General features: G+C 39.6%; 3 protein-coding genes across 4 annotated transcripts; 1 reads left to right on the forward strand and 2 right to left on the reverse strand.

Annotated features, from left to right (window-relative positions):
- Positions 1-35: 35 nt before the first annotated feature.
- Positions 36-10,098, reverse strand: LOC100706682 (pre-mRNA-splicing factor ATP-dependent RNA helicase DHX15). Its single transcript, XM_003454188.5, has 14 exons — positions 9,915-10,098; positions 7,618-7,960; positions 7,249-7,442; positions 6,989-7,148; positions 5,899-6,117; positions 5,621-5,788; positions 4,880-4,966; positions 4,554-4,703; positions 3,745-3,853; positions 3,459-3,650; positions 1,862-1,984; positions 951-1,141; positions 618-787; positions 36-518 (listed from the first exon to the last, which is right to left on the reverse strand). The coding sequence occupies exons 1-14, from the start codon at positions 9,977-9,979 to the stop codon at positions 401-403; spliced, it is 2,289 nt and encodes a 762-aa protein (XP_003454236.1). The 5' UTR covers positions 9,980-10,098; the 3' UTR covers positions 36-400.
- A 1,617-nt stretch (positions 10,099-11,715) lies between these two features.
- On the forward strand, positions 11,716-13,244 carry LOC100706952 (superoxide dismutase 3). The gene is made up of 2 exons (XM_003454189.4): positions 11,716-11,866; positions 12,409-13,244. Exons 1-2 carry the CDS (start codon positions 11,847-11,849, stop codon positions 13,040-13,042), a joined length of 654 nt encoding a protein of 217 aa, XP_003454237.1. The 5' UTR covers positions 11,716-11,846; the 3' UTR covers positions 13,043-13,244.
- Positions 12,766-22,744, reverse strand: LOC100691566 (coiled-coil domain-containing protein 149). Of its 2 annotated transcripts, XM_003454219.5 has the most exons (13): positions 22,552-22,744; positions 21,209-21,370; positions 21,056-21,094; positions 19,769-19,876; positions 19,435-19,551; positions 18,096-18,268; positions 17,343-17,415; positions 17,153-17,237; positions 16,859-17,006; positions 16,290-16,366; positions 16,139-16,174; positions 15,899-15,973; positions 12,766-15,803 (listed from the first exon to the last, which is right to left on the reverse strand). In XM_003454219.5, exons 1-13 carry the CDS (start codon positions 22,600-22,602, stop codon positions 15,259-15,261), a joined length of 1,689 nt encoding a protein of 562 aa, XP_003454267.1. In that variant the 5' UTR covers positions 22,603-22,744; the 3' UTR covers positions 12,766-15,258. The 2 variants fall into 2 exon arrangements, with proteins under 2 accessions (XP_003454267.1, XP_005458764.1); XM_005458707.4 differs by lacking the exon at positions 16,139-16,174 and having other exon boundaries at positions 22,552-22,743.
- Positions 22,745-23,449: the final 705 nt, after the last annotated feature.

A 23,449-nucleotide genomic window follows, 5' to 3' on the forward strand; every position in this document is an offset into this window, starting at 1 on the left:
CATCTAGACAAAAGCACAAAAACCACGGATCAAACTGTCTTTCGGATAACAGACTTTACTAATTAATTTATACAGAGAAATGAAGTCAAAGCTCATTGTTTTAAAGAAACAAAGCAAGCACAAATGTTTATGACTCAGCAGTTTCCTAAACAAAATTCAACCACATCTAAATAACACGTTTGTTATTCCGTTTGAGTAGTTACGACCGGGTCTAACCACTGTTGTTGACATTTTATCTGACGTTACACGTAGTTACAGAATTAACATTGATGGGGGGGGGCAAAGAAAATATTTAAAAAAATAATCAAAAAGTCAAATTTGAAACATTAAAGATACAATGAGAGAAAGATCTAAAACTAAAGTAAGCAGTTGTTTTTCCAGGACACTTGTTGGCTGTTGTTCAGTACTGGGAATACTCTTTGCTCTCTAGTTTGGCAATGATTCGCTCCAGCTGTCGCTTAGCTTCACATTGTGGGAAGTTACTCATTTCGTAGTATTGAGGTGCAATCTTCACCAGCCTGTAACAGAGACAGGAGAACATGGATGACCCCGTCACTCAGCTAACGCAACACATGTAAAAACAGCTTTTAGTGAGATCTTATTGTCTGTACACGTACCACTCTGGCTTGATGTCTGTGCATGTGCGGATGTAGTTCTTGGTGGTGAGGACAAACTCGTTGTAGAGCACCCACTCTGGTTTGTGGTCCAGGACTGTAGATGGGTGCAGCTGGACCACTTGGTTGTCTTTCACTGTGAGGTAATGGCCTGTGCGCTCCAAATGAGCCACCTGCAGGGAGGTTCAAAAGAATAATTTAAAAATGATAACAGTAAAATCCTTTTCAGTTCAAAGAGAATACTAAGCCCACTAACAGGCTGATAGCAGACTTCAGTTTACTGCTACCAAAGCTCCTTCCTCTTCCTCCTCCTCCGAATCTATTAGGTCTGCTCACCTGCATGAAGAAGCCGGTGCAGAGCGCCCGTCGGATGTTGATGTAGTAATCTCTGCTTGTGAACTCTGTGCTCCGACGAGGCAGGTTGAAGCGGTCCATGATCCTGGACAGCTGCTGCCGCACATTGTCGGCAGACATCAGCGAGCGGTAGTTGACAAAGTTGTCATAGCACCACTGGTTAGACTCATGGTCTGGAAAAAGGCATGAGAGACATTCAAGTCTAAGGTGCTAACTAGATCATCAAAATTTTACTAATCCCAAAAAAAGTTGTTAATAAAAAATAGATCATGGCTCTTTATCTTTAAAATATGTTAGATGAAACATGTTTTCAAGCATAAATGTCTACAAATCATGTACTGAATTTGTCCTTTTAAACAGAAATGATGCATGAGGACACAAAAACGCATATTCCTGTCACCTCAGTGGCTCTCAATAGGTTATACATTTGAGTCTTGTCACACAACACATCAAACCTCTCTGTTGCATACTAGCCTGTATGTAACAGAGGTTCCCAGGAACATTCAGTGAGATCCCTGAAGCTTTGGAATAAACTGCCTGAGGAAATCTGGTCAGCAGAGTCAGTGCTGTCTTTGAAATCTCTGCTCATGTTGGTTATCCAGAAGCCACCTGTGACTGTTTTAACAAATCTCATTGTATTCATCTATTGTATTTCTCTGTACGAATGCTCACCTATCATATAACATTCAACCATTCTACTGCTCCATTACAAAAACATCTTTCTCCAGCACGTTTTCTTTAGCTTTAAAGAGCCGCATGTTGCATTTTTATCTTATTCTGCTGATCACAAAGTGTGTGTATTAAAAAAACACAAAAAAAAACACACAAAACAAATTAATGCAGGTTTAACTTCATCATGCAAAAATCCAAATAAAACGTGGACTGATGCTCACTTTGTTTGAAGGCGTGATAGACGTTGAGCAGCGTCAAGTGGTCTCCGTCAATGTGAGCAAACCTCATCTTGGACTCGTCTGCTGCCTTCTTAGCCTCCGTAGGACGGACAAAACACTGTGGGACTAAACAAGGTTGGTATGGGCCCCAACAAAGCCGCCCATAGGGATGAGTCAAACATTCACAGAAAAATGCAGCAAAGCCTATGATGCTAGGGCACTCGACACTGCTTGGGACAGGGCAGGACCACAAGCTCTATAAGAGGGAGCTGCAGTCTTTTCTCATGGTCATTCCCAACTGTAATGGTTATTAGCTCGTAGAGAGGAGTCATTTAACCACATCTGTAAAACAAGAGTTTTCACACAGCTGCAGAGTGTTAGGGACACCAACAAAGTTGAACCTTTCCAGAACTCACAGATCTTACTTTAGCTACATGAGTGTTAGGCCTTTTAGTAGGTGGAAGACTGAAACACATCTGAGCTAAATGTTACTCTACAATACAACATTAATTTTAAAAGTGTTGCTTCAAAAAAGATAATTCAATAGATATGAAAAACTTCCAAGTGGTGCCTGCCCTATCCACTTTCTTTAATGATGAAAAACTCACTTTCTATTAACAAAACAAAAACCTGAGATTTAAAGTTAAGAGTTAATATATGAAGTCGTATTGACCTACATGTGGCAAAAAAACAAAACAAAAACATGAGTATATATTGTCTTTTTCCAGCTGAATCATTATTTACATTCTTTCCTTATTTGTACTAAAATCAAAAATAAGTGTGACTAACACCGGCATGAAATGTGTCATATGTGTATTGACAAAAATCTGAAATATCAGCTTGTTCAGTTGTCATAATCCTGGACAAGGTACTACAAACGATCTGCACTTGTTTTCTGAGAACTTTGTAAACATTAATTCAGCGCTTAGTTGTTAAATCTTAAAAGGGGCAAATTTGTGCCCCCAGATCTCTTTTTTTGTCTCTACAAGAGCAGCTTTGCATGAGTCAGTTTATTATTCATTCTTTACCCCTCAATTCTGATGGGGGCTGATGTCCTCACAGCCAGAGCTACGTGGCTTAGATAATCATATTAACGATATCTGCTCTCATTGACATCAAACAAAGCCAGGAGTAGGGGAAAAAACCTCAGAAATCAAGAGGAAATCATTTAGAGCAGTCTGAAGTTCAAGATTGTGTCTCACAAGGTTTGTTCACACAAATGTGGATCTCTGCTTTTAAAACTTTAGCCTATTCAATATGAGCATCCCTCAGTTTAACAGTACATTTTATACATGAGACAGAATAGGAAAAAGGATAATAGCACCTCTTTAAAAAGCTTTCTATACATCCCATCATTATTCAGTAAATGTATTATGCAAGACTTATATAAGACTTGGTGGGCCCCATGGGATATTCTGTGTTTTAAGTGGGTCGCAGCATTCTTGACTTTGGGAATGGCTGGCTTAGAGGAGTAGAAAATGTGCACAAACTGGACGTAAATTGGGATTATTTTTAACACTACCTGTAATCAGAAGTGTTAACCCAAAGAGACTTGGCCTACAACAGGCAAGTAAGACGTCAGCCCAGTCCTGGGCATTACCTGACAACATGGCAGTAATGGAAAGGATCTCGTTGGAGCAGTTAAACTCGCAGCTTGCAATGACCATCTTTGCCAGTTGGGGGTCCAGAGGAAATTCTGCCATCATGGAGCCCAGCTCTGTCAGGTCACCATCATCATTGAGAGCTGCCAGGTAGTTCAGCAGCTCAAGGGCCCTCATCAACGTCTCAGGAGCTGCATGGAGGAGAGACAGTGAGATCAGCTAGCCACGGCTAACTAGCATAAAAGGACCATTTACAGTTCACAATAAGACTGCAGGCTGACTTACCAGGTGGATCCATGAAGTCAAAGTGGACGAGGTCATCAATACCCAGCTTTTTAAGCTGAAGCACTACAGATCCCAAGTTTGAGCGAAGAATCTCAGGGTATGTGTTATCCTAAAAAGGGACGATAATAAAGTCAAATATAATGGATGTTGTTATCCTGAAGGAGCGAGCAGCACAAAGATGAACCTCATGCGGTGAAGTGAGGGGATATGAGGGGCTAACAAGGGCATAGGTCTTAGTATAATGTCTGAGAGGCTTTGTCACACAACATGAGAAACCTATATACAAGGGCAAACTGTGGAGAAGACATAACGCTGAATTTATACAGCAGATTGTTCACTTCAAGGGCAGCAAAGAGTTTAAATCTTTGTGCTTGACTGATCACCATTCAAGCAATCTGCATGATCTACAAATGATCATGAATATGAAGTGACTTCTGCAGTATTTACGCTGTATAAAATCTTACTTCTTTAGACTGCTGCATCCATAAAAAGGCAGCAGTCTGATGGCATGCCTCTTAGGAAAGTTTACTACAATATAACTTTATTTCAATATTACAGGAATTAGGCTAGTCCAGCATAACTCAGTATTCGGTATAAAGTTTCCTTTCATTTGCTGAGCTGTTGTCATTTTGGGCTTCTGTGACTCACGCCGCCACTTCTCTGCAGTAACCTCCAAAACAAAATTTCAGGTGCATTTGAAAATCTGTGTGTCCCAGGCCCCTCCTGTGAAGGACATGCAAGGTCCTTCACAGTTTATTATGCCTTTATCCAAACCTCAACGACAACAACAACAACAAAAAATCACTTGCCTGCATCTCTGTTTTGTAGGCCTTCTCTGTGTAGAGACGGAAGCATTTCCCTGGACGTGTTCTTCCAGCTCGTCCTGCCCTCTGCTGGGCAGAAGCTTTACTGATGGCTGTGACGAGCAGAGACTCCACTCTGATTCGAGGATTGTACACCTAGACACACGTGGCAAAGCATGTTTAGGTACAACAACTCTCATGACAGATTACTACAATGTGACGAAAAAACAAAACAAAATCATAAACATCTCCATTTACACCAACATCACTTAAGACCAAACTAATAATAAAGCTGTGCAATCAGTGCAATCAGGTCAGTCACTTTTGTCTACCTTTTGTTTGGCAAATCCAGGGTCAATGACAAACACCACGCCATCAATTGTTAGAGAAGTCTCAGCGATGTTTGTCGACACCACAACCTGAGGGAAGAAGCAAAGTGATGTAAAATATTTGAAACCTGATAGGTGAGAATCTGTTTGTTTGTTTAAAAGGGATTTCTGCTGCACACAAAAGCAAAACTCATCCATTATATTTAGGCCACAACACAGTATTGACACTTTTTCTTTGCCACAAATGGCCTAAATGTGCATTTTTCTTAAAGACATAAGCTCCAACTTTAACTTGGCTGTGTCTTATCAATTTACTGTAGGAGCCAAATTACTTTTTGGAATGAATATTTTTTATTTAAATTAGTCTTTTTATCTTCTGTTATATATTATCCCTGGTCTGAGCTACTGTGCATGATCAGAATTCATTTTCTTTTCTTTCCATTTGTAATACATACAAAGTTACATTCGTGTCCCAGAATCAGACTTCAGGAATACTTTAGTGCCCCCTAGTGTCAGTCAAAAAAAAACCTACATCTTACAATGCAGGCTATTGTGATATTAAAGACAACTATGTAAATGACATGAAACTGCAACAACTTTAAAACTGATTTAAAAATGAATGTTATTGGTCATCATTACTCTCCACTAGCCTTAAAAACCATCTGCAAATGTAATATCTTCAGTAAATTTACAGGAAATGCATTTTAAGACCTTAATCTCCTTGACTTTATTTCAAACTTGTACCTTTCTTCCTATTGCACCATTTGGCTTCCTTGGAGGAGGCGGCTCAAAGATTCTTTGTTGCTGCTGTGGAGGCAACGTGGAATACAGTGGAATGATTTTGATGTCTCCAACCTCAGGACCCAGGTCATCTACCTCACGCTTGATCCGTTTGCATGCCTCATCAATTTCCTGAAAGAAAAAAAAAAAAGTATTATAACTTTGCATTTTGAATCAGTGGAGAGTGTGCTGCTTCAAACTAATGTCTACTGGAACTGTAACCTGAGCATTATGAGCTTTACCTCTTGACCAGTGAGGAAGAGAAGACAGTCACCTTCATCTTCCTCACACATATGAATCTGGATGACAGTGCGGATTGCCGCCTCAAGGTAGTCCCGCTCTGGCTCCGGAGTGTAAAAGATCTCAACAGGATGTGTACGTCCAGGAATAGTCAGAAGAGGACAGCTGTCAAAGTACACCTGGAACTTCCCAGCATCTAGTGTGGCACTCATGACAATCACCTGCACACAAAGTTTATATGTGGGTATATAAAATACTTAAATCTTACAGACATGTGCAATGGTATCATCTCTGTATGACATTAGTTGCATCTTAATGTTATTACATGGTAACAAAAGATGGAGCTTTTATGAAAATTCCTATGTATGCAATCATCCTTCTCTATACATTAAATATCCCATCTGCACTTTCTTCTGTCATTCACACAACTTCAGATCACACCAGAAATCTCCAAAAGTGGAGGTTTTAGTCTACCCCAGGTTTCTTTTTTGTTTTTGTTTTTTTAAATTGACCAGATTCTCCACACTGTCCCAATTTCTGACTTCCTGTCTCTTTTGGTCTTTGTCTCTGGTTGGAATTCTAACCAGCGTCTTTAGTGGCCACATCCAATCCAGTTTTGTGTACAAAATTACATTTTCTGGGGATAACTAGAGTGATAACAAATTACAACCATGGCAAGCATCAAAAACCACCTCCAGTAGACACTGCTTAATTTAACATGGCTAATGACCATTGACATGCTCCATTAGTGATATTTCCTACTGAACTGTCCATTTCCTACTGATGCATGAATGGCTAAACAAATCCTGCTGCTCTTTGCGCTTTTTAACTTTACTACTGGAACATACTCAACTTGTGAGTGGTGTCACTCCTAACTCCAACATCCAACTTCTGAGGCAACTAGAAAGAAGCATAATTCACCTGGCACACCTGCTTTTGTTTTCCTTACAATTTTTTTTTTTAATATTCTGAGTAGAAATTAAATTTTGTTTTTAAATCAGCTAGATTAGTTTTTTTTTATTAAGGAAGCACCTGTTTTTAAAGACATAAATACATTAAAATTATATCCCACTTGGGTGAAGAGAAAAATACCTTCAGATCTGATCTCTGACGAACCACTTCTTTCAGTACTCCCATCAGGATGTCTGTGGCCAGAGTTCTCTCGTGAGCCTCATCCAGAATGATCACACCATATCGCTCCAGTAGTGGGTCATTCATGGCCTCTCTTAACAACATACCGTCTGTCATGTACCTGAAGAAACAACAATGCTTTGTTAGGCTGGGCTGCTCTGTGCCGGTGAAAAGCAGATTCTCTGAATCAAACCACCTCATTCACTCACAGCACCACTTACTTTAATATAGTCTTGGCGGAGCTACAATCCTCAAATCGGATGGAGTAGCCAACTTCCTGTCCAAGCATGACGTCCATTTCGTCCGCCACCCTCTGAGCCACACTCATGGCTGCTACTCTCCTGGGCTGAGTACAGGCTACAGCCCGCTTAGGACCAGGCAAGCCTCTAACCATATCCACACACCACTGTGGGATCTGTAAATTGAATCAAAGGTTGCAGAGAATCTAATAAAAGCAATTCAAGAGAATATCATTTTTTTTTTTAATGATATGCATTTACACTGTGCCATCACACTGTTGGCTTCTTTCAGCAAGGGCAGCACAAAATTACTGACACATAAGAGACACACCAATCTGCTTGACTTCATACCTGTGTTGTCTTGCCGGAGCCAGTCTCTCCAACAAGCACAAAGCTTTGATGACGTGTGATGATGTCAGTGAAGCTTTCCTTGTACTCCCACACTGGAAGCTGTAGCCTCTTCTTCAGGATCTCATAGTAGCGGGGAGTATGGGGCAGGCTGGTGAATGGGTTGATCTGCTGGTTTAGGACCATTTGCTTGAGCGGTGGTAAGCCTGGAGCAGCGGGTGTGCTGTTAGATGGGGCACTAGATGGCTTTGGTTCTCTGTCCCGGTCTCTGTCCCGATCACGGTCTCTGTCTCGGTCCCTGTCCCTCGAACGGTCTTCGCGGTCTCTGTCACGGTCCCGGTCTCGTCTGTCAACATTAGAACAGCACATCATTGTCAACATTCTAATTGTAAAAGAAATAATCAGGCTACAGTTTGCCATCTCAGGCCAATGAGAGTAAAGTTGGGACATTGTCCCATGTTCCCATATTCAAGCATGCTTGATGCATTCAACATGTTTAAACTGTGTACTGACCTTTTCACCACTTTAATTGATAGGCACTAAATGGCAACCTATTGCAAATTTATTTGCCATAGTGAGCCTCCATCTCACCCTATCCCTTGCATCCTCCTCTATTGCACCCACTACACTACCCATGGATGTAGTGAAGTCCTCCTTCACTACATCCATGAACCTCGTCTGGGGTCTTCCTCGTTTCCTCCTGCTTGGAAACATCATACTCAACATCATTTGTGCAATATATACTATCCCTCCTCTGTCTGCCTCTCTAACTTTGTCTCCAAACTGCTTAACCTGAGCTGTCCCTCTAATGCACTATCTATTCTGGTCACACTTAATAAAAACCTGACATCACCAGCTCAGCCACCTACCTTTCTGTCAGTGCCACCATCTCCAAATCAGAGTCATAGCAGGTCACACAACTGTCTCATAAACATCCCCTTTCACTCTTGCTGCCATCCTTCTGTCTCACACCACCCCTGACACTGGTCTCCACTCGCACCACTCTACCTGCACTCTCTTCTTCACGTTTCTTTTCCTCAGTTCATAGCTATTTAAACTCATCCATCTTCACCATCTCTACTACTTGTAACTCCACCTTTCCACTTGTCTCCCTCTCATTCACACACAATGTATTCTGTCTTAGTTCTACTGACTTTCATTCTTTTTCTCTCCAGACTCTCCTCCACCTGCTCTCTCTGCAGATCCATCCTCTGTTATCATAGTGCACAGAGGATCCTGCCTGAACTCATCTGTCAGTCTGTCCATCACCATGGCAATCAAGCAGGGGCTCAGAACCGATCCCTGGTGTAATCCCACGCCCACCTTGAACCCATCTGTCACTCCTTTGCATTCTTCATCGCTGTCTTGATACTTCTGATTTTGTGTTGTGATATTTTAATGTTGTAAAATGAACCTGACACTAGTCTGATTAAATTATGATCTTATAGCAGTGCCACTTCTAAACTACCTGACGTTTATTTTTGCATTTAAATAGATACTGACATATCTGCAGTTCCAGTGGGTGCACACTGTCAGTTTAATAAGTACACATAGTTACAGCAAATGTTTCAAAGCATTTGATGTGATATTAGAAGGCTTTAAAGTTTATATGTTTATTTATTTTCATACAAATTGTTTACTATTGATGGGTCACAATATACTTATTTGCAAACTGTCAATATTTAGCCTACTTTTACTGGTAGTTTGAACAGTCAATCTCAATGAAATCCTGCAAATTTAAAAAGAATTGCCACAATTTCTTTTGCATCTGTAAGTCTGTTTTGGAGGTTTTCACTGAGATAAACACACACGAGCACAACGTAAAACACGTGAGTGCTAAGAGACGCTAAAGTTCCTGCTAGCTTACTCGGCACCAAGGACAATTTTAGTTCGCAGCTAGTATTGTACAACATTAGATGACTATTTTAAGAACCAAATCACAGTCTTTTAAATCGCAGCCACGGCTGGCTAGCTGAACCAACACGGGTTAGATAAGCAGCTATGTTAACGTTAGCCAAACACACGTGCCGCCGCTACAATGAAGGTAACGTTGATGTTTCGTTTGTTAGCACAACGTCTACGGTATTTTTTAAATCCAAGTAGTTAGCACGTTTCTGTTCGCGCTGCACGATCATTCAGGTGCTATCAAGAAACAGCGAATAAAGCAGAGCTACAGCACGAGCAGCTTAGGGTTATATTTTCTCAGCTCCTGTCTTCCATCCATGGTGACCGAGAGCGGCAGCTAGCAGTTAGCTTATACCCGACTAGTTTGAGAGCGATAACTGTGGGACTTCACTCACCCGTCAGACCTCTTCTTACTGGAGGAGTAGTCATCACCCAAATCCAAACGATGTCTTTTTGACATCTTAAAGGTAAAATGTGGCTTTTTGTGAAACAATTAACGCGGGCACAGTTCTACCCGGCAGGTTATATTTCCTGATTCCTGTGCTGCAAGTTCTCCGACCGGAGTGTTTTCTTCTTTTCGTATTTGTGTAACAGATTTCAGCAAGCGCCACCTGCTGTTGTGGAGTGCTCACTGGTGTTTTCACGGCAAGTTCTTTCAAATGGATTTTCACTTATTATCAAAGCTCTATATAGTCATATAACCAGATAATACTTTTTATTTTCTATTGGATTTCCAAGAAATTTGGCACATTAAAAAACAAGCAAATAAAAAACACGTTTTTTGTCCATTTGTTTGAGCTACCGGCCCTTAAACAAATGAATTTGATAATCGTACCACACAGAAAATCAGGCACATCTATTTATTATTACGCAAACAGATGTTTTAGAAGTGGTGGTAGGGGCTTATAGTGTGTCACTGGGGGAAAATTCTAGGCCTAATCTATTACAGTTAACAAAATGATAATTTTTTTTACTGTTCATATGGACATAACGTTTTCAGTGGGAGAAACATTTTGTCACTCATCCACTGAAACCTTATAAACAGTACAGATTTACTTACCTGGATGATTGAGCATGCATGAAAATATTTTTTTTACTCTACTTTAAAGTCATGTGAAAGGTTTTCCCATGGGTTCTATAAAGTCCTGTAAAAAAAAAAAAAAAGACAAAGAAATAGTATACACTACATTTAATTCGCTTGTAGAACCTTCTTTAGCTGCATTTGGCTTTATCAGTGTCATTTATCACTGTGGAGGAATTATGGCCCACTCTGCTTTGCAGAGTGCTTCATTTCATTGAGGTTTGCATTCATTGGTTCATGCACAGCTCTCATAACGCCCCACCACATCGCCCATTGCAACACTATGATTCTTTAATTTTTCAGACACTCTGCTGTAGATTTGCAGGTCTCCTTGGGTTCATTGTCCTGTTGCATGATCAGTTTTTTTGGCTAAGATGGGCTAACATTTGACTACTGAATACTTTGGTATACAGAGGACTTTATGGTCAACTGACTGTAAGGTGCCCAGGCCCTGTGGCTGCAAACTAGTGCAAATCATCACCCCTCATCACCCCTGAAGTGTTTGTGCTGATATGCTATGTTTGGTTTTCAGCAAATGTGGCACTTTGCACAATTGCATTATCTCCACTCTGGTCCAATCTGTCCAAAGGACATTGTTCTACAGGAGTTGTGGTTTGTTCAGCTTTGTAAAACTAAATTGTGCTGTCATGTTTTTCCTGGAAAGAAGACACTTTGTCCTTGACACCCTTCCAAACAAGCCATACTTGTTCAGGCTTTTTCTATTTGTACTGGCATGAATGTAAACATTTAACATGCTAACTGCTCTTGTTTTATTTAGCTATTTATTTTTTAATACATTTATGAACTTATGTATACATTGTTACCCACAAACCGAACGGTAATGTAACGATTCTCATCTTTCACCTTTTCACAAAAGTAAAACATCCTTACTTCCACGTCTACTCAAAAGCCTTTTTTTCCGACTTTGTCAAAGTAAATCAACAATAAACTACCTAACTACCGATATATATATATTGCTGTTTTTCATGAGATTATTGTTCTGAAATCAACCATGTTTTTGTTAGTCTCAACTGTGGGGTTGAATATTTCGAGGTTTACTCATCAAATGATCAAAAGACGTGTCCAGTCCCTTGCTCCACCCTCGCCAAACAGCAACGCCCACCCGCTCACAAGACTTTATACAACATTGTTTGGAAACGCTTTGCATCCTCACCCTGCAGACTGCAGCGCTCGGCTTGTGAAAACAGTTACGTTTAATTTACAGCCTTTTCTGCGCCTTTTACAGATGACCATGCATCGATACGCGTAAGTGGACTTTGTTTGGCACTGTGTACTTAACTTTATTTGCATTCCTGCGACATTTAGTCTGTCTAGTTAACCACTTGTACTTCTGGGCGATGTTGTGTGCGCCTAAAAACATCGTCAGAAACCATTAACTGATATGCTTTTGAGTGCCACTTTGTTCTCAGACTTAGAAACACTGAAGTTTTACATTAAAGTAAATTAAAGTACACCTTATACCTAGATGCAGATGAAGATTTTAAATAAAAATTATGTAAAATTGTCCTATGATATAAGAGAGCTTCGTTTAAACCCTGTGTAGAGTTGAGCTTCAGCAGTTACATAACATGCCAGTCATAATAATTACATAATTATAGCTTCCCCAGTGTGGATTCTTAACAATAGCAATATTTCTGAATGTACTGCTGTATTGTGAAATGCAATAGCAGGACATTTTTTTTTTACCAAGGTGAACAATCTAGATATTGCCTTAATTGGTCTATAGTCACTAACTGTCCTTCATGCCAGAGGGGTCTTGTCCTAATATTTTTTTTAATATCTTACAGGACAGTGGGTATACTGGAAGCTGCTTTGTTGGTTTTGCTGGCAGGCTGTCAACAATGTGTCTTAGCATCCAGCGACACATTGGCTCCAGAGGTCTTGCAGAACAACGGCACCCTGTATGCAGTCTGCAAGGTGAGACCCAGCACCTCTCTCCCGGAGGACCTGCCCAAAGTGTATGGCCATGTGCTGTTCAAGCAGGATCATCCTCAGGAGAAAGTCAAGGTCCTCCTCCGGTTTAGTGGCTTCCCCAGGGATGGCAGTCCGGAGCCCAGAGCAGTGCACATCCATCAATATGGAGACCTGAGCCGGGGATGTGACTCCACCGGTGGCCACTACAATCCATATGGTGTAAATCACCCTAACCACCCTGGAGACTTTGGAAACTTTGAGCCTCAGCAAGGGAAGATTAATACAATGCTAGAATCTGATGCAACACTGTTTGGAAGCCTGTCTGTGTTTGGGAGAGCAGTGGTAATTCATGAAAAGATAGACGACTTAGGGCGCGGTGGAGACGCTGGGAGCCTGCTGCATGGAAACGCAGGCCGAAGGCTCGCATGCTGCATTATTGGGGTTTCGTCCCCCAATCTCTGGAATATGAACTTAAAGCAGTACTCCAGGCAGCTGAGGAGGAATTAACGTACAGTAGCGTGCTATACTGTACTTCCAGTTTGATACCAAGAAAAAAATAACGAGGTGGTTAAACCCACATCCTGCCAAAATGCAGAGTAGCTTCTTAGAAGTATTAGAAACATGCTTTAATAATAATTACTACAAATTAGCATAATTATGGTGTTCAATATTAGTAATGGTAAAGTTGGTTCGTTGGAGTATCAACAAACCAAATATATGATTGGACTGCTTTTCCTTTCGCTCCATCATCAGATTCACCTCCCAGCTTATCCTGGTCTTTAAGTTGTGACCAAAATTATTGAAATAAATTTCAGTACCATCAGCCTCAGCTGTGCTGTCTTTGTAGCTCTAAGTTAGCTAGTCGTAGCTGTGGTCTTGTGTAAAAAAAAATAAATACAGAATACATACAAATACAATGGTTTTTAAAGTCAAAAACAAAAAGTAAATTACACAAATTTTCTGATTAAAAAAAAATAAAATCAAGATATCAGTGTGTTATATTTCAGGAGCTTCGAGAAATGACTCTTGTAATTATCAAATGTCTGTCAATAAATGAAGTCGGATCAAAGAAACAACTGAGACTGTCTTTATTCACTCAGTAGCATGCTGTCATATAGCATTTAACACATATTTGAAAGAATAAAAGGAAGGAAATCTTTATTTCCAACATATAAGTAACAAATGTTAATAAATATTAAAAAATGGGTATGAAATAAAGAAAGCCATTATATTAAACTCCACAGACTGACATCCCATAAAATACTGACCATTTCCTGTTCGAAAAGGAGTGGAAGGAAGCAAATGCTTTCCAATTCCCACTTCCTGTTTAAATGATATTTCTGTTTTTGGTTATAGAGCATAATATATACCTGTATCTATAAATAAATATACCTATACAACAATCTAAAAATATTTTTATATCTTTATGCACAGTATAACCATCATATCACCACACATTATTCAACCCAAATATCCAGGCAGAGTTTAATACTTAATACTCTGCTTCCATATACTGCTTTATAAGTGGTTTTTTTCCATGTATAATTTCTTAAAACTGATTTATATTTGTGCACATTTTCAGAACCCTTCTCCATATTATTCCACAAATTCACTGCACAGGTTAATTTGAACAAGCTCTTCTTTGTTGTCCATCCTTTTTTTTTTTTTTTAGCTCTCCTCTCAGATCATAACCCCATTTTTTATTATACTTTCTGATAACATATTGGTTGTTCTGTACATTACCTGCCATTTCATAATATTTGATGTGATAAAATAAAGCACCACTAGAACATGTAGTCTCTGAACGTTAACCATTTGAGTTAGCTTTTACATTGTTGACATATCACATCATCATACGGTCTCATGAACTCCGTGTTGTCATATGCGGCTTTGCTACACGGCTGATTATACGCTGCGAATGTTAAGTAAAGCATAAGGTGGGTTTGCGCTTGGTTCACATAGGGCACGTCGTGTTTAGAACAAGCGTACTGTACTTCCTGACATCTTTGTCAAATTGCTTTCATCCTCGTGATGACTGAATGAAATCATGCCAGGGCTGAATCTTGACAGTAAGGAGCCGGTTCATGACCTAACAAAGGTCATTATAAAGATCATCATTAACTCCTTTTTATTATGTGATTTAATCAGCAAAATAATTCTCACGCCTAAAGCAGACAACTCTGTAAATGTTACCTTCAAAAGCAGAAAGAAACCTTTAAGTATAACACATACAGCACTGATGCATGCATCTTTTTTGCTACTTATTTAATAAGGAGAAATCACTGTTTTGCCACATTAGATATGCAGACTACATGAAACGTGTGAGTGAATGAATGAGCCATGTTTTAAAAATCTAATAGAAACTCTCACAGGAGTGAATATTATTACTCCTGTGAGTATGGTTTGGGGGATGACGAATCACAGGTGTCCAGTTACTTTTGGTCACATTGACATCAGTTCCAAAAGGTGGTGCAGAACTCGGACAATGGAGCGAGTGAAAGCAGAGAAACATTAGAGCATCTGAAGAGTATCGTTAATACTCTTCAGTTTGGTAGGAGTCACTGTTGATTCATTCGCACTCATCTGAAATCTAATATGCTGTTTTCCAAAGATTAGTTTACCAGTTTTTTTTATTTTTGAATTATTCAAAAAATAATTAAAGAGCTTTGTGGATTTTGTACATACTTTAATTAGTTTTGTCTTTTTCTTAATGCTGTGCGACATCACACCTCCTCCTGACTACTGCAAACATCCGCGGTAGTCAGGACGTCCTCCTGCTGCTCTTGGGAGGCTGTAGTAGACACAGTAGTAGATGATGTAATGTGACTATTTCTCTCTATTACATTACACTCTGTTTCAACACTTTCCCCCCCTACAGTGCATTCATAGGACTCCTCCTCTCCTCCAGCTGTTGGGACTGAGTTCTCTGAGAGTTGCTGTGAGTGGCCGGGGTCTGAGGGATCAGGTCTGTTCAAGTATTTCACATCAGCACTGGAGTCACTCAGACCCTCCTCTTCTGTTGTGAAACTGGTAAAAACTGCAGTGCTTTGTGATTGGCCACTTTCCTGGCACTCCTCACTAGCTGGCGTTTCTGTTTGAGGCCTTGAGGACTCTTGCTCGTCCAACTGTGGTGAGCAGTTTTGGTTCGAGGCCTCGACACACGATGATGGTGTTGGTGCGTCATCTTGAAAATCTGACGCAGCTGGTGTTACACTGTCTTCTGGGGAGCTCTCGTGCTCAGCTAGTTTGTTTTCTGACCTCTTGTCACCTTTAAGAACAAATCAGAAAAACAACATTCAAGAAATGCAGCTCCTATTTTGACTGCTGTTGACCAATAGAGGAATAATTGCACTGAATAATCACCGTTCTGTCCCGGAGAATCAGACGGATCGGTCAAATCAACTTGCTGCGTGTTCAGGATGATGGCGTCTCTTCCCCCTGTTATCACATAACAGTCAAAGTAAGCTTTCAGAAAAGTGGTTTACATAAACAGCTACTTAAAAAATGTTGGATTAGATAGCGATAAGCAGTGTTGGTAGATATGAGAAGAAGATTAAGTTGAGAGTTTATGACGTAGATGACATTGTTTTTGGAGAAACATACTTCCGCATATTCCCAGAGACACATTATAAGTCAGGCCTCCAGGTAGCAAGAAGCAAAAGGGCAGAAAAAGGAAGAGGAATTATTGTAAAAACAGTATTCTTAGCACAGATTAGAGTGATATGCACGTGTCTCAGTAGACAATTATAATAACCTGGAAGGCTCCATAATCCGGACATCTCCAGTGTTTTTAGTTTCTTCTCCAGCTCGGCTACTCGATTTCCAAGAATCCTAATGGGAAAAAAGGATATTGCAGTTGACCCATCATTACATCAAGAAGTGAATTGGCTAAAAATCTACAGCTGGGGTGTCAAATAAAAGGCCTGGGGGGCAGAATCAGCCTGGCAAAGACTCAGTTTGGAGCTTTGGAAAATGTGAAGGAGGGCATACATTTTGGACTATTAACTTCATTTTCATAAAGTTTGCAGGCTTTACTACTAACAAAGACTCCTCCAAGGCCATTTATACTAAACCAAGGTAAAGAACAAAACAAAACAAAGTTTTCTGTGACTTAACAATAACGTTCTGCAGGACAGTCTGGGCAACGGCACGCCAGAGCTTTCTCTGTAATTTTACACATTTATTTCTTACAATTTAAGCTCAACAACTCATGCTGACAGATTTCTTTCATTTACTACAGGAGCATTTATTTATAATGCAGTTTGACACCCGTGATCTATGGAGCACATAATAAGAGTGCGAGTGAAGTCTGAATTTTAGTACTTGTTGATTTGGCGCTGGTGCTGAATCACCATGTTTTTCTCGTGGATGGTTTCCAGCAGAGCTGTGGCGAGAGATTTGAGGTCTGAGATGGACTGAGGAGTCACCGGCAAACTGCAGCCGTTTTCTTCAGACAGCAGTAGTTCCTTCACTGCAAGCACGTCAAGAGCCACGGTTAAAAGAAACAGCAGTCCTCATTTCCCGTGAGACACCGAATAAAACTGAACTCACACATTTAAAGGGTAATATGTGCATAATAGAAAGTGTAGATGTTTGAACTAGCATGATTCCTCTGACCTTGTTTAGCAGAAAGCACCCCAGTCAGAGCACTGCTGTTGGGCTTTCCACTGATTTTAGAGGTCTTCCTACACTCCAGGGCACTCTGACATCAGCAGGAAACAGTTTAGAGAAAAGAAAGAGTTAAAAAAAAAAAAAAGATAACATACAATAAATATATATGAAATTACAGAAAAAAAACTGCAGCTACCTTGTACTTCAGCAAATTTGTCTTGAGCAAGTTCACCTCTTCTTGAAGTTGATTAAGTCGCTCATGCAAATACCTGAAATGTTGGAAACCGCAAATGCTGTTCAGTTTAACCTGTTTTAACAGTAGAGAAGAGTTTCAACTGCAACTCAGGAAATTTTCATCTAAATTCTGTATATAAGATAACCTTTATAAGATAAGATAACCTTTATTAGTCCCACACGTGGGAAATTTGTTATATAGATCAGGCACAGCATTATGACCCCATTTGTCCCTGGACTCTCATTATTTGTCCAGCACAACCCACAGATGCTTGATTGGATTGAGATCTGGGGAATATGGAGACCAAGTCAACACTTTAAACTTGTTGTTGTGATCCTCAAACCTCAAACCATTCCTGAACTATTTTTGCTTTGTGTCAGGGTGCATCATCCTGGTGAAAGAGGCCAGAGCCTTCAGGGAATACCCTGAACTATCCTTATGCTTGCGTATTTTTCCTGCTTCCAACACATCAACTCTGTGGACGAAATGTTCACTTGCTTCCTAATATGTCCCACTCACTAACAGGTACCACGATGAAGAGATAATTAGCCTTGTTCATTTGATCTGTCATAATGTTAGGTCTGATCAGTGTACGTAACTATATATTGCAAGACAGCATGTGTACATGAACAGACTTTTGAAAATCACTGCTTCAACATGCCAGCCAATCACAGAGGTACTACTTAAAATGATCTTTTTAAAAGAGCAACAAACCTGTTCTCCATGCAGAGCGCGTCGATGTCTAAGATGCGGACATCATCATTCCCCACTATGTGGTTCATCTCCACATTGAGACGATGAGCCTTCTGTTGAAACACGTCCCGCTCTGCTCGAACATCCTGCAGCTCGTCCGTGAGCGACTTCACGCTGTTCTCCAGCACCTCGTTCTGCACCCAAACAAGATTCAAGAAGTATAACAATTTGATCTAGCAATACAAGTTTCTTCTTGTCAAATATATATCATCTTATCATTAAAAGTGGAACTCTAACTAATGCGAGGACCTCCTTGAAACTCCAAATTTTATTATTATTTCCTGAAATTAATCCATTGTTGAAGGATTTGACGTACTCAAAAAACAAATTAAATTTTGCACAACCAGCAGAATTGCTTAAAGTTGACAACAGTTTTGCTTGTGGCTATGCCTAAAAGGTTACTAGCACCCCTTTCCTGCATTTTTGTGTTCTCTTTTCCCCATTTACAGTTGTTGTACACTAAATAATGCCGATCCTACAGAATCAATCAAACTGGCTTTTTATTTGGTCAGTCTAATCAAAATGATAAGTAATGTGAATTTTGATATTTTGTCAGCCATTTCATCTATAACTCAGACGAACATCATCAGATTTCCCCCAAGCTTTACGTTTTTGCTAAGAGAAGAGGTCTGCAAGCAAATATTCAGTTACAATCCTAGCGCCACCTTCTGGCAACACGAAATCTGACTTAAGGGACAGATTCAATCCAATTTGGATGAAATTTACATGTTGTGCTTGACATATATTTACATCTATCTGAAGTATAATTACTGGTTGTTCTGCAATGTCACATAGCAGACATAGAAAGGGAACCGCAACCTTGCTGCACAGCATCTAATAAGTGTCACAGCTTAAAGAAATCTAATTGCCCCCAGTGTTAGCAGCTTTAATATTCACCTACATTTTTGACTATTTAAAGAAAACTGCTAATCGGTTCCATTTTTTTCCTGCACAGCACTTTTATTTCTCATGTGATATTTTAAACTATCATACTTTTTTAATCATATTCGTCTGATACTGAAATGGTGACCTTGTGACAGCTAACAAAGGGTGAAAGCACTGGGTTAGATTTCACTGAAATGGAAACAGGCTTCATGTGATTGCTTTTAAAATAAATAAAAAAAATACTTACAAATAAAATAAAAATAAATATAAACTTTCTTTTTCTAATGCAAGAATCAATTAGAACTATTAAATGCCAGTATATAATGTATATAATAAATGTAAATGTATATCATAAAAAAGTAAACCATTATGTGAATATCAGCTGAATAGTCACAATCAAGCAGGGGGCTCTCACCTGCTCTCTCGCCCTTTCTAACTGTTTGACCAGATCTTCTCGCTCATGCGCGGGAAAGTGTCGGGCGCCGACCTCTTCGTCTCCCAGCCTCTGTTTGGTGATGGTCATCCGTAGAAGCTGTGACAGCACAAAGTAAGAAAAGTCTCAACTAAGCTACAATTATACACCTTTGGTGTGTTTGTACAGTACAATTTGAAACCTGCCCTTAAAATAAACAACACTCATCCACTTGATCGGTTACTTAGACTGACAAATAAATGTACAAAGGTATGTTGGAAATGTATTTATGAATAATGAGAGGCAAAGATTCAGCAAATATACATTAGAAACATACCTTGTTATCACCCTGAGCTTCCAGTAGTCGCTGTTTCAGCTCCTTCACCTCCTCAGACAGCTGAGAGTTTCGCTCTCTGGAGTCTCTCAGTAGCTGGGCTAAATTCACCTGATCATGAAGTAAATACAGAGACATGTTAGCCCCATGTGTCAAGTTGATTTGTGAACATATATATATATAGAATAGAAGTCTTCCAGGTACAGCGTCCACCAGATAATGTACTTGAAAAAATTAGCTTCTATCATTCCAATTTGAAACATTAGGTTCAAACAAGCAAACGTAAAATTCTTAAAAAGTTTGTGGTTAAATATGTTTCCCAAATCTTTTTCCTCATCTGTGTAATCTTTGAGAGAAAACAGGTTAAATTCTTTTAAGGTTTTATTTTCTTGTTCTTCTTGTTTTTTCAGTTTTTATTGTTTATATTAAGCACACTGAGTTTGAATGTAAAGAAATACACCATAAAAATAAAATTGTCATTATATTTTTTTTTTTAAATCTGTGATTCATTCAGTGGTGACTTTGTTACTGTGTCATTAACTACCAGTTTTATATCAGAGAGCAACTTGTGAGAACATTGTGTGTGTCATGCTATGACACATTATGATAACTAGTACACACCCATGCTCCAGCACTGTTACCATCCTTTTAGAAGGTGCTCTACTGTAGGCGCATAAACACTAAAACTGGGTGATTTGAGCTTGTTGCTAAGTGGTTTCTAGGTAACACGATGAATATATAATACATAACTCAACTTTTGTTGATATAAATCAGATGTTACTGTTGTAAAAATAAAATGATACAATGACTTTATAAAGTTTTAGAGGAACATAGATAGAAATGGATCATTTTAGGATGTTGGCACTTCATGCTAGGAAGCATGATGAGATCATAATATCCGATACGCATAATAAGTTTGTGGACAAACAGACAGACAGAGACCTGGTGTATTATTCTAAGATAAAGCTGCTGTAATTGTTAAACAAAGAGCGCCGTGGAGATGTTAGTAGTTGGCAATAAATATTAGTAGTAAAGCTTTAAGCATCCCATCCAAAGAGATAGTCAAACAACCTCAGTGTGACTCTAGGAATACATGCAGTGGTTTTTACTGATTACAGCCTGTGATTAGTAAAAACTGTATTTAGAACAGACTCCATCAGAACTGTCTCCAACTTGTGACCACATTACTGACTCTGCTGAAAGTCTCCAGCATCTCTGTGAAATGCAAGTGTATCAAAGTACAGTTAAGTCAGTTCTGCGTGCAGTAATTAGCATTTTTAAATCTCTTACTTGATTCCTTTTCTCTGGAGGCAGAGAAGGATCTCCATCCTGTCAGCGACACAAAGACAAAGGAAGTTGTCATTAGATGCCACAAAGTTTAATAGCAGTAGTTTTTATCCTCTGCTCTGATGCATCTTTCAAAACGGCGTCAGATCAGCTTACAATGAGTTCTCTGTACTTCTTCTTTAGTCCCTGGTGTCGCTCACGAAGCTGGTTGGCCATCAGTTTGTACTGATCCCTCTCCTGCTGACAGGTGTCCAGCTCTTTAGACAGAATCAGAAGAGCTTCTTTCTTACTCTCCAACTTCCGCTTACAAACCAGGAACTGCAGAGAAAGAAAGGTTTTGATGAAAAAAAAAAAGGTTCTGGCATGTAGTCAATATAACATTATTTGATTATTTGAGAGCTGAGGAGTTCTCTAGTCATCATTAAAGATCAAATGCACTGTGAAATATGTAAAAAAAACAAACAAAAAAAACCCCACATATATACTACTATAGTGACACGAAAACTTTTTCTGATGGTAAAAAATAGCAATGGTTTGCGTTGCAGCTCCTTGTTATTTTAACTACTTGTCCATCTGATGTTTTTGGTTAAACATTTTCATATGCAGAAGAGCATCTCTGAATGCACAATACATCAGATCTTGAAGCAGATGGGCTACAGTCGCAGAAGACCACACAGGGTGCTACTCCTGTCAACTAAGAACAGGAACCCGAGGCTACAATGCCCTCTGACCCGTTGTGAAAACTAGTTTCTTGAGCAGGAGTTCACTGTACTCAAATGGTCTCCACATTCACCGGATTTAAGTCAAATAGAGAGAGATGGTGGGACAGGAGCTTTACATCATGGATGTGTGATGCTAGCATGTAAATATGGACCAAAATGTATCCAGTACTCTGTCGAATCAGTGTCATGAAGAATTAAGGCACTTCTGAAAGGGGGTTCAACCCAGTGCAGGGTGTATCTAATAAAGTGGCTAATGAGTGTATGTCTGCGAGGTATTGCACAACCAAAGCTGTGGACAAAAATAGTAGCATAAACTAGGATAAAACTACTCCAGTAGCTTAAATACAAAGCAGTTCAACACTGACTGCACTCAACTGAAATACTCGAGCAAACGCGTTTATATGCAGCCATCTGAACGTGTTTCTTCATTAAAGCTGCAACTTGCGGTGTGGTGCAAGTCAGTAACTTTACAAGGTAAAGGGCTCTGCAGGCACAAGGAAACTAATCTGCTTCCTCATACATGTGCAGTCCTTGCAGGTAAGAGAAACCACAGCAGCTGAGATTTAATCCCGTGAGCTCGGATTAATCTGGACACAAGTGTTTCAGTGGATCCGAACAAGCGATAGCAGAGAGAACTCAAACACAGTGAAACGATCATGTGCGTCACAGTATTTTAGCCGGACAGGACACCTGTCCCACAGTTAGTGTGCGTCAGTGAAGGCTTTTTTTTAACGCTCTTTCCTCATTCTCGTCCTCTCTGCGTCTTCGCAGTCTCACCTCACTGACCAGCCCCTGCCAGTCACTTTCGCTCCTCCTGGACGGATCCATCGCGTCCTGCAGCGGAACAAAGGTTACCCAAGCGGAGTGAGTTTCACAGAAGCATCACCCCTCTGCTTCTGCAGAAATCAGAGCCAAAACCGATTAAAGTGATCGAGAAACGCGATTTGCATCACTTCCGTCCGTGTCGACGTCAGAAAAGCGTCACGACGCATTTACAGAACCTCGTAAAACAGAAAGAGACTAGAACAAAATAGCCTGTTTATTATAGTAATCACCCCTAAACAAGTAAGATAGCGTGACAAATGATGTATTAGGCAATAAATTTCCGTCTATTTTTAAAATAGTCAATAAGAATTGGGGTAAAAATTCTGTTTTGTTTGTTTGTTTGTTTTTTATAGATTAACTGCCAAATCATGAAAAAAGATGGTTTTACTGTATTAAAATGAAGGCAGACATTAACAACGTCAGCATACAGCTGATCTCTATATTTTATTTCAAAATGTGTCATCTTATCAGATGTCGATCAAGATTTTATTATTGTTGTTGTTGTTGTTGTTGATGATGATGATTTTGATGATGATGATGCTGTAAGACTAAAACTAACTGCACTGTTGAACTGAATAAATATGCAACAGCCATTTGATCTTCCTGTGTCCCAAAATTCTACCATACAGGTCAAATCAACAGTATTTTTGATTTCATTTACTGTGGAAAACCTTTAAATTACTTTTTCTTTTTCTTTGTTAAATGTGACTAAACCTTTTTATACTAGTGCTGTTGTTGTTATGTGGTGGTTTGGTGTGGGTTATACCCTTTTTTTTTGACGTTGTATTTGTGACACTCTTGTGTAAAGCACAAACCCCTGAGATTGGTCAGCGAATAATCATTTATACAG

The sequence above is a fragment of the Oreochromis niloticus genome, linkage group LG6 (genome assembly GCF_001858045.2).
Source record: "Oreochromis niloticus isolate F11D_XX linkage group LG6, O_niloticus_UMD_NMBU, whole genome shotgun sequence".
In the NCBI taxonomy this organism is placed as follows: Eukaryota; Metazoa; Chordata; class Actinopteri; order Cichliformes; family Cichlidae; genus Oreochromis; species Oreochromis niloticus.

Bases quoted from the DNA above. Each gene is read 5' to 3' on its own strand.
- LOC100706682 (XM_003454188.5), bottom strand. From the start codon at position 9,979: ATGTCAAAAAGACATCGTTTGGATTTGGGTGATGACTACTCCTCCAGT. The intron at 7,149-7,248 runs GTAAGTGGTGCT...TTGTTTCTTCAG, and splicing joins TCCGCCAAGACTATATTAAA to GTACATGACAGACGGTATGT. The intron at 6,118-6,988 runs GTATTTTTCTCT...CTTTGTGTGCAG, and splicing joins GTCAGAGATCAGATCTGAAG to GTGATTGTCATGAGTGCCAC.
- LOC100706952 (XM_003454189.4), top strand. From the start codon at position 11,847: ATGACCATGCATCGATACGC. The intron at 11,867-12,408 runs GTAAGTGGACTT...AATATCTTACAG, and splicing joins ATGACCATGCATCGATACGC to GACAGTGGGTATACTGGAAG.
- LOC100691566 (XM_003454219.5), bottom strand. From the start codon at position 22,602: ATGGATCCGTCCAGGAGGAGCGAAAGTGACTGGCAGGGGCTGGTCAGT. The intron at 17,007-17,152 runs GTCAGAGGAATC...ACGTGCTTGCAG, and splicing joins GGTGCTTTCTGCTAAACAAG to TGAAGGAACTACTGCTGTCT. The intron at 16,175-16,289 runs GTTATTATAATT...TGCTACCTGGAG, and splicing joins CGGATTATGGAGCCTTCCAG to GCCTGACTTATAATGTGTCT.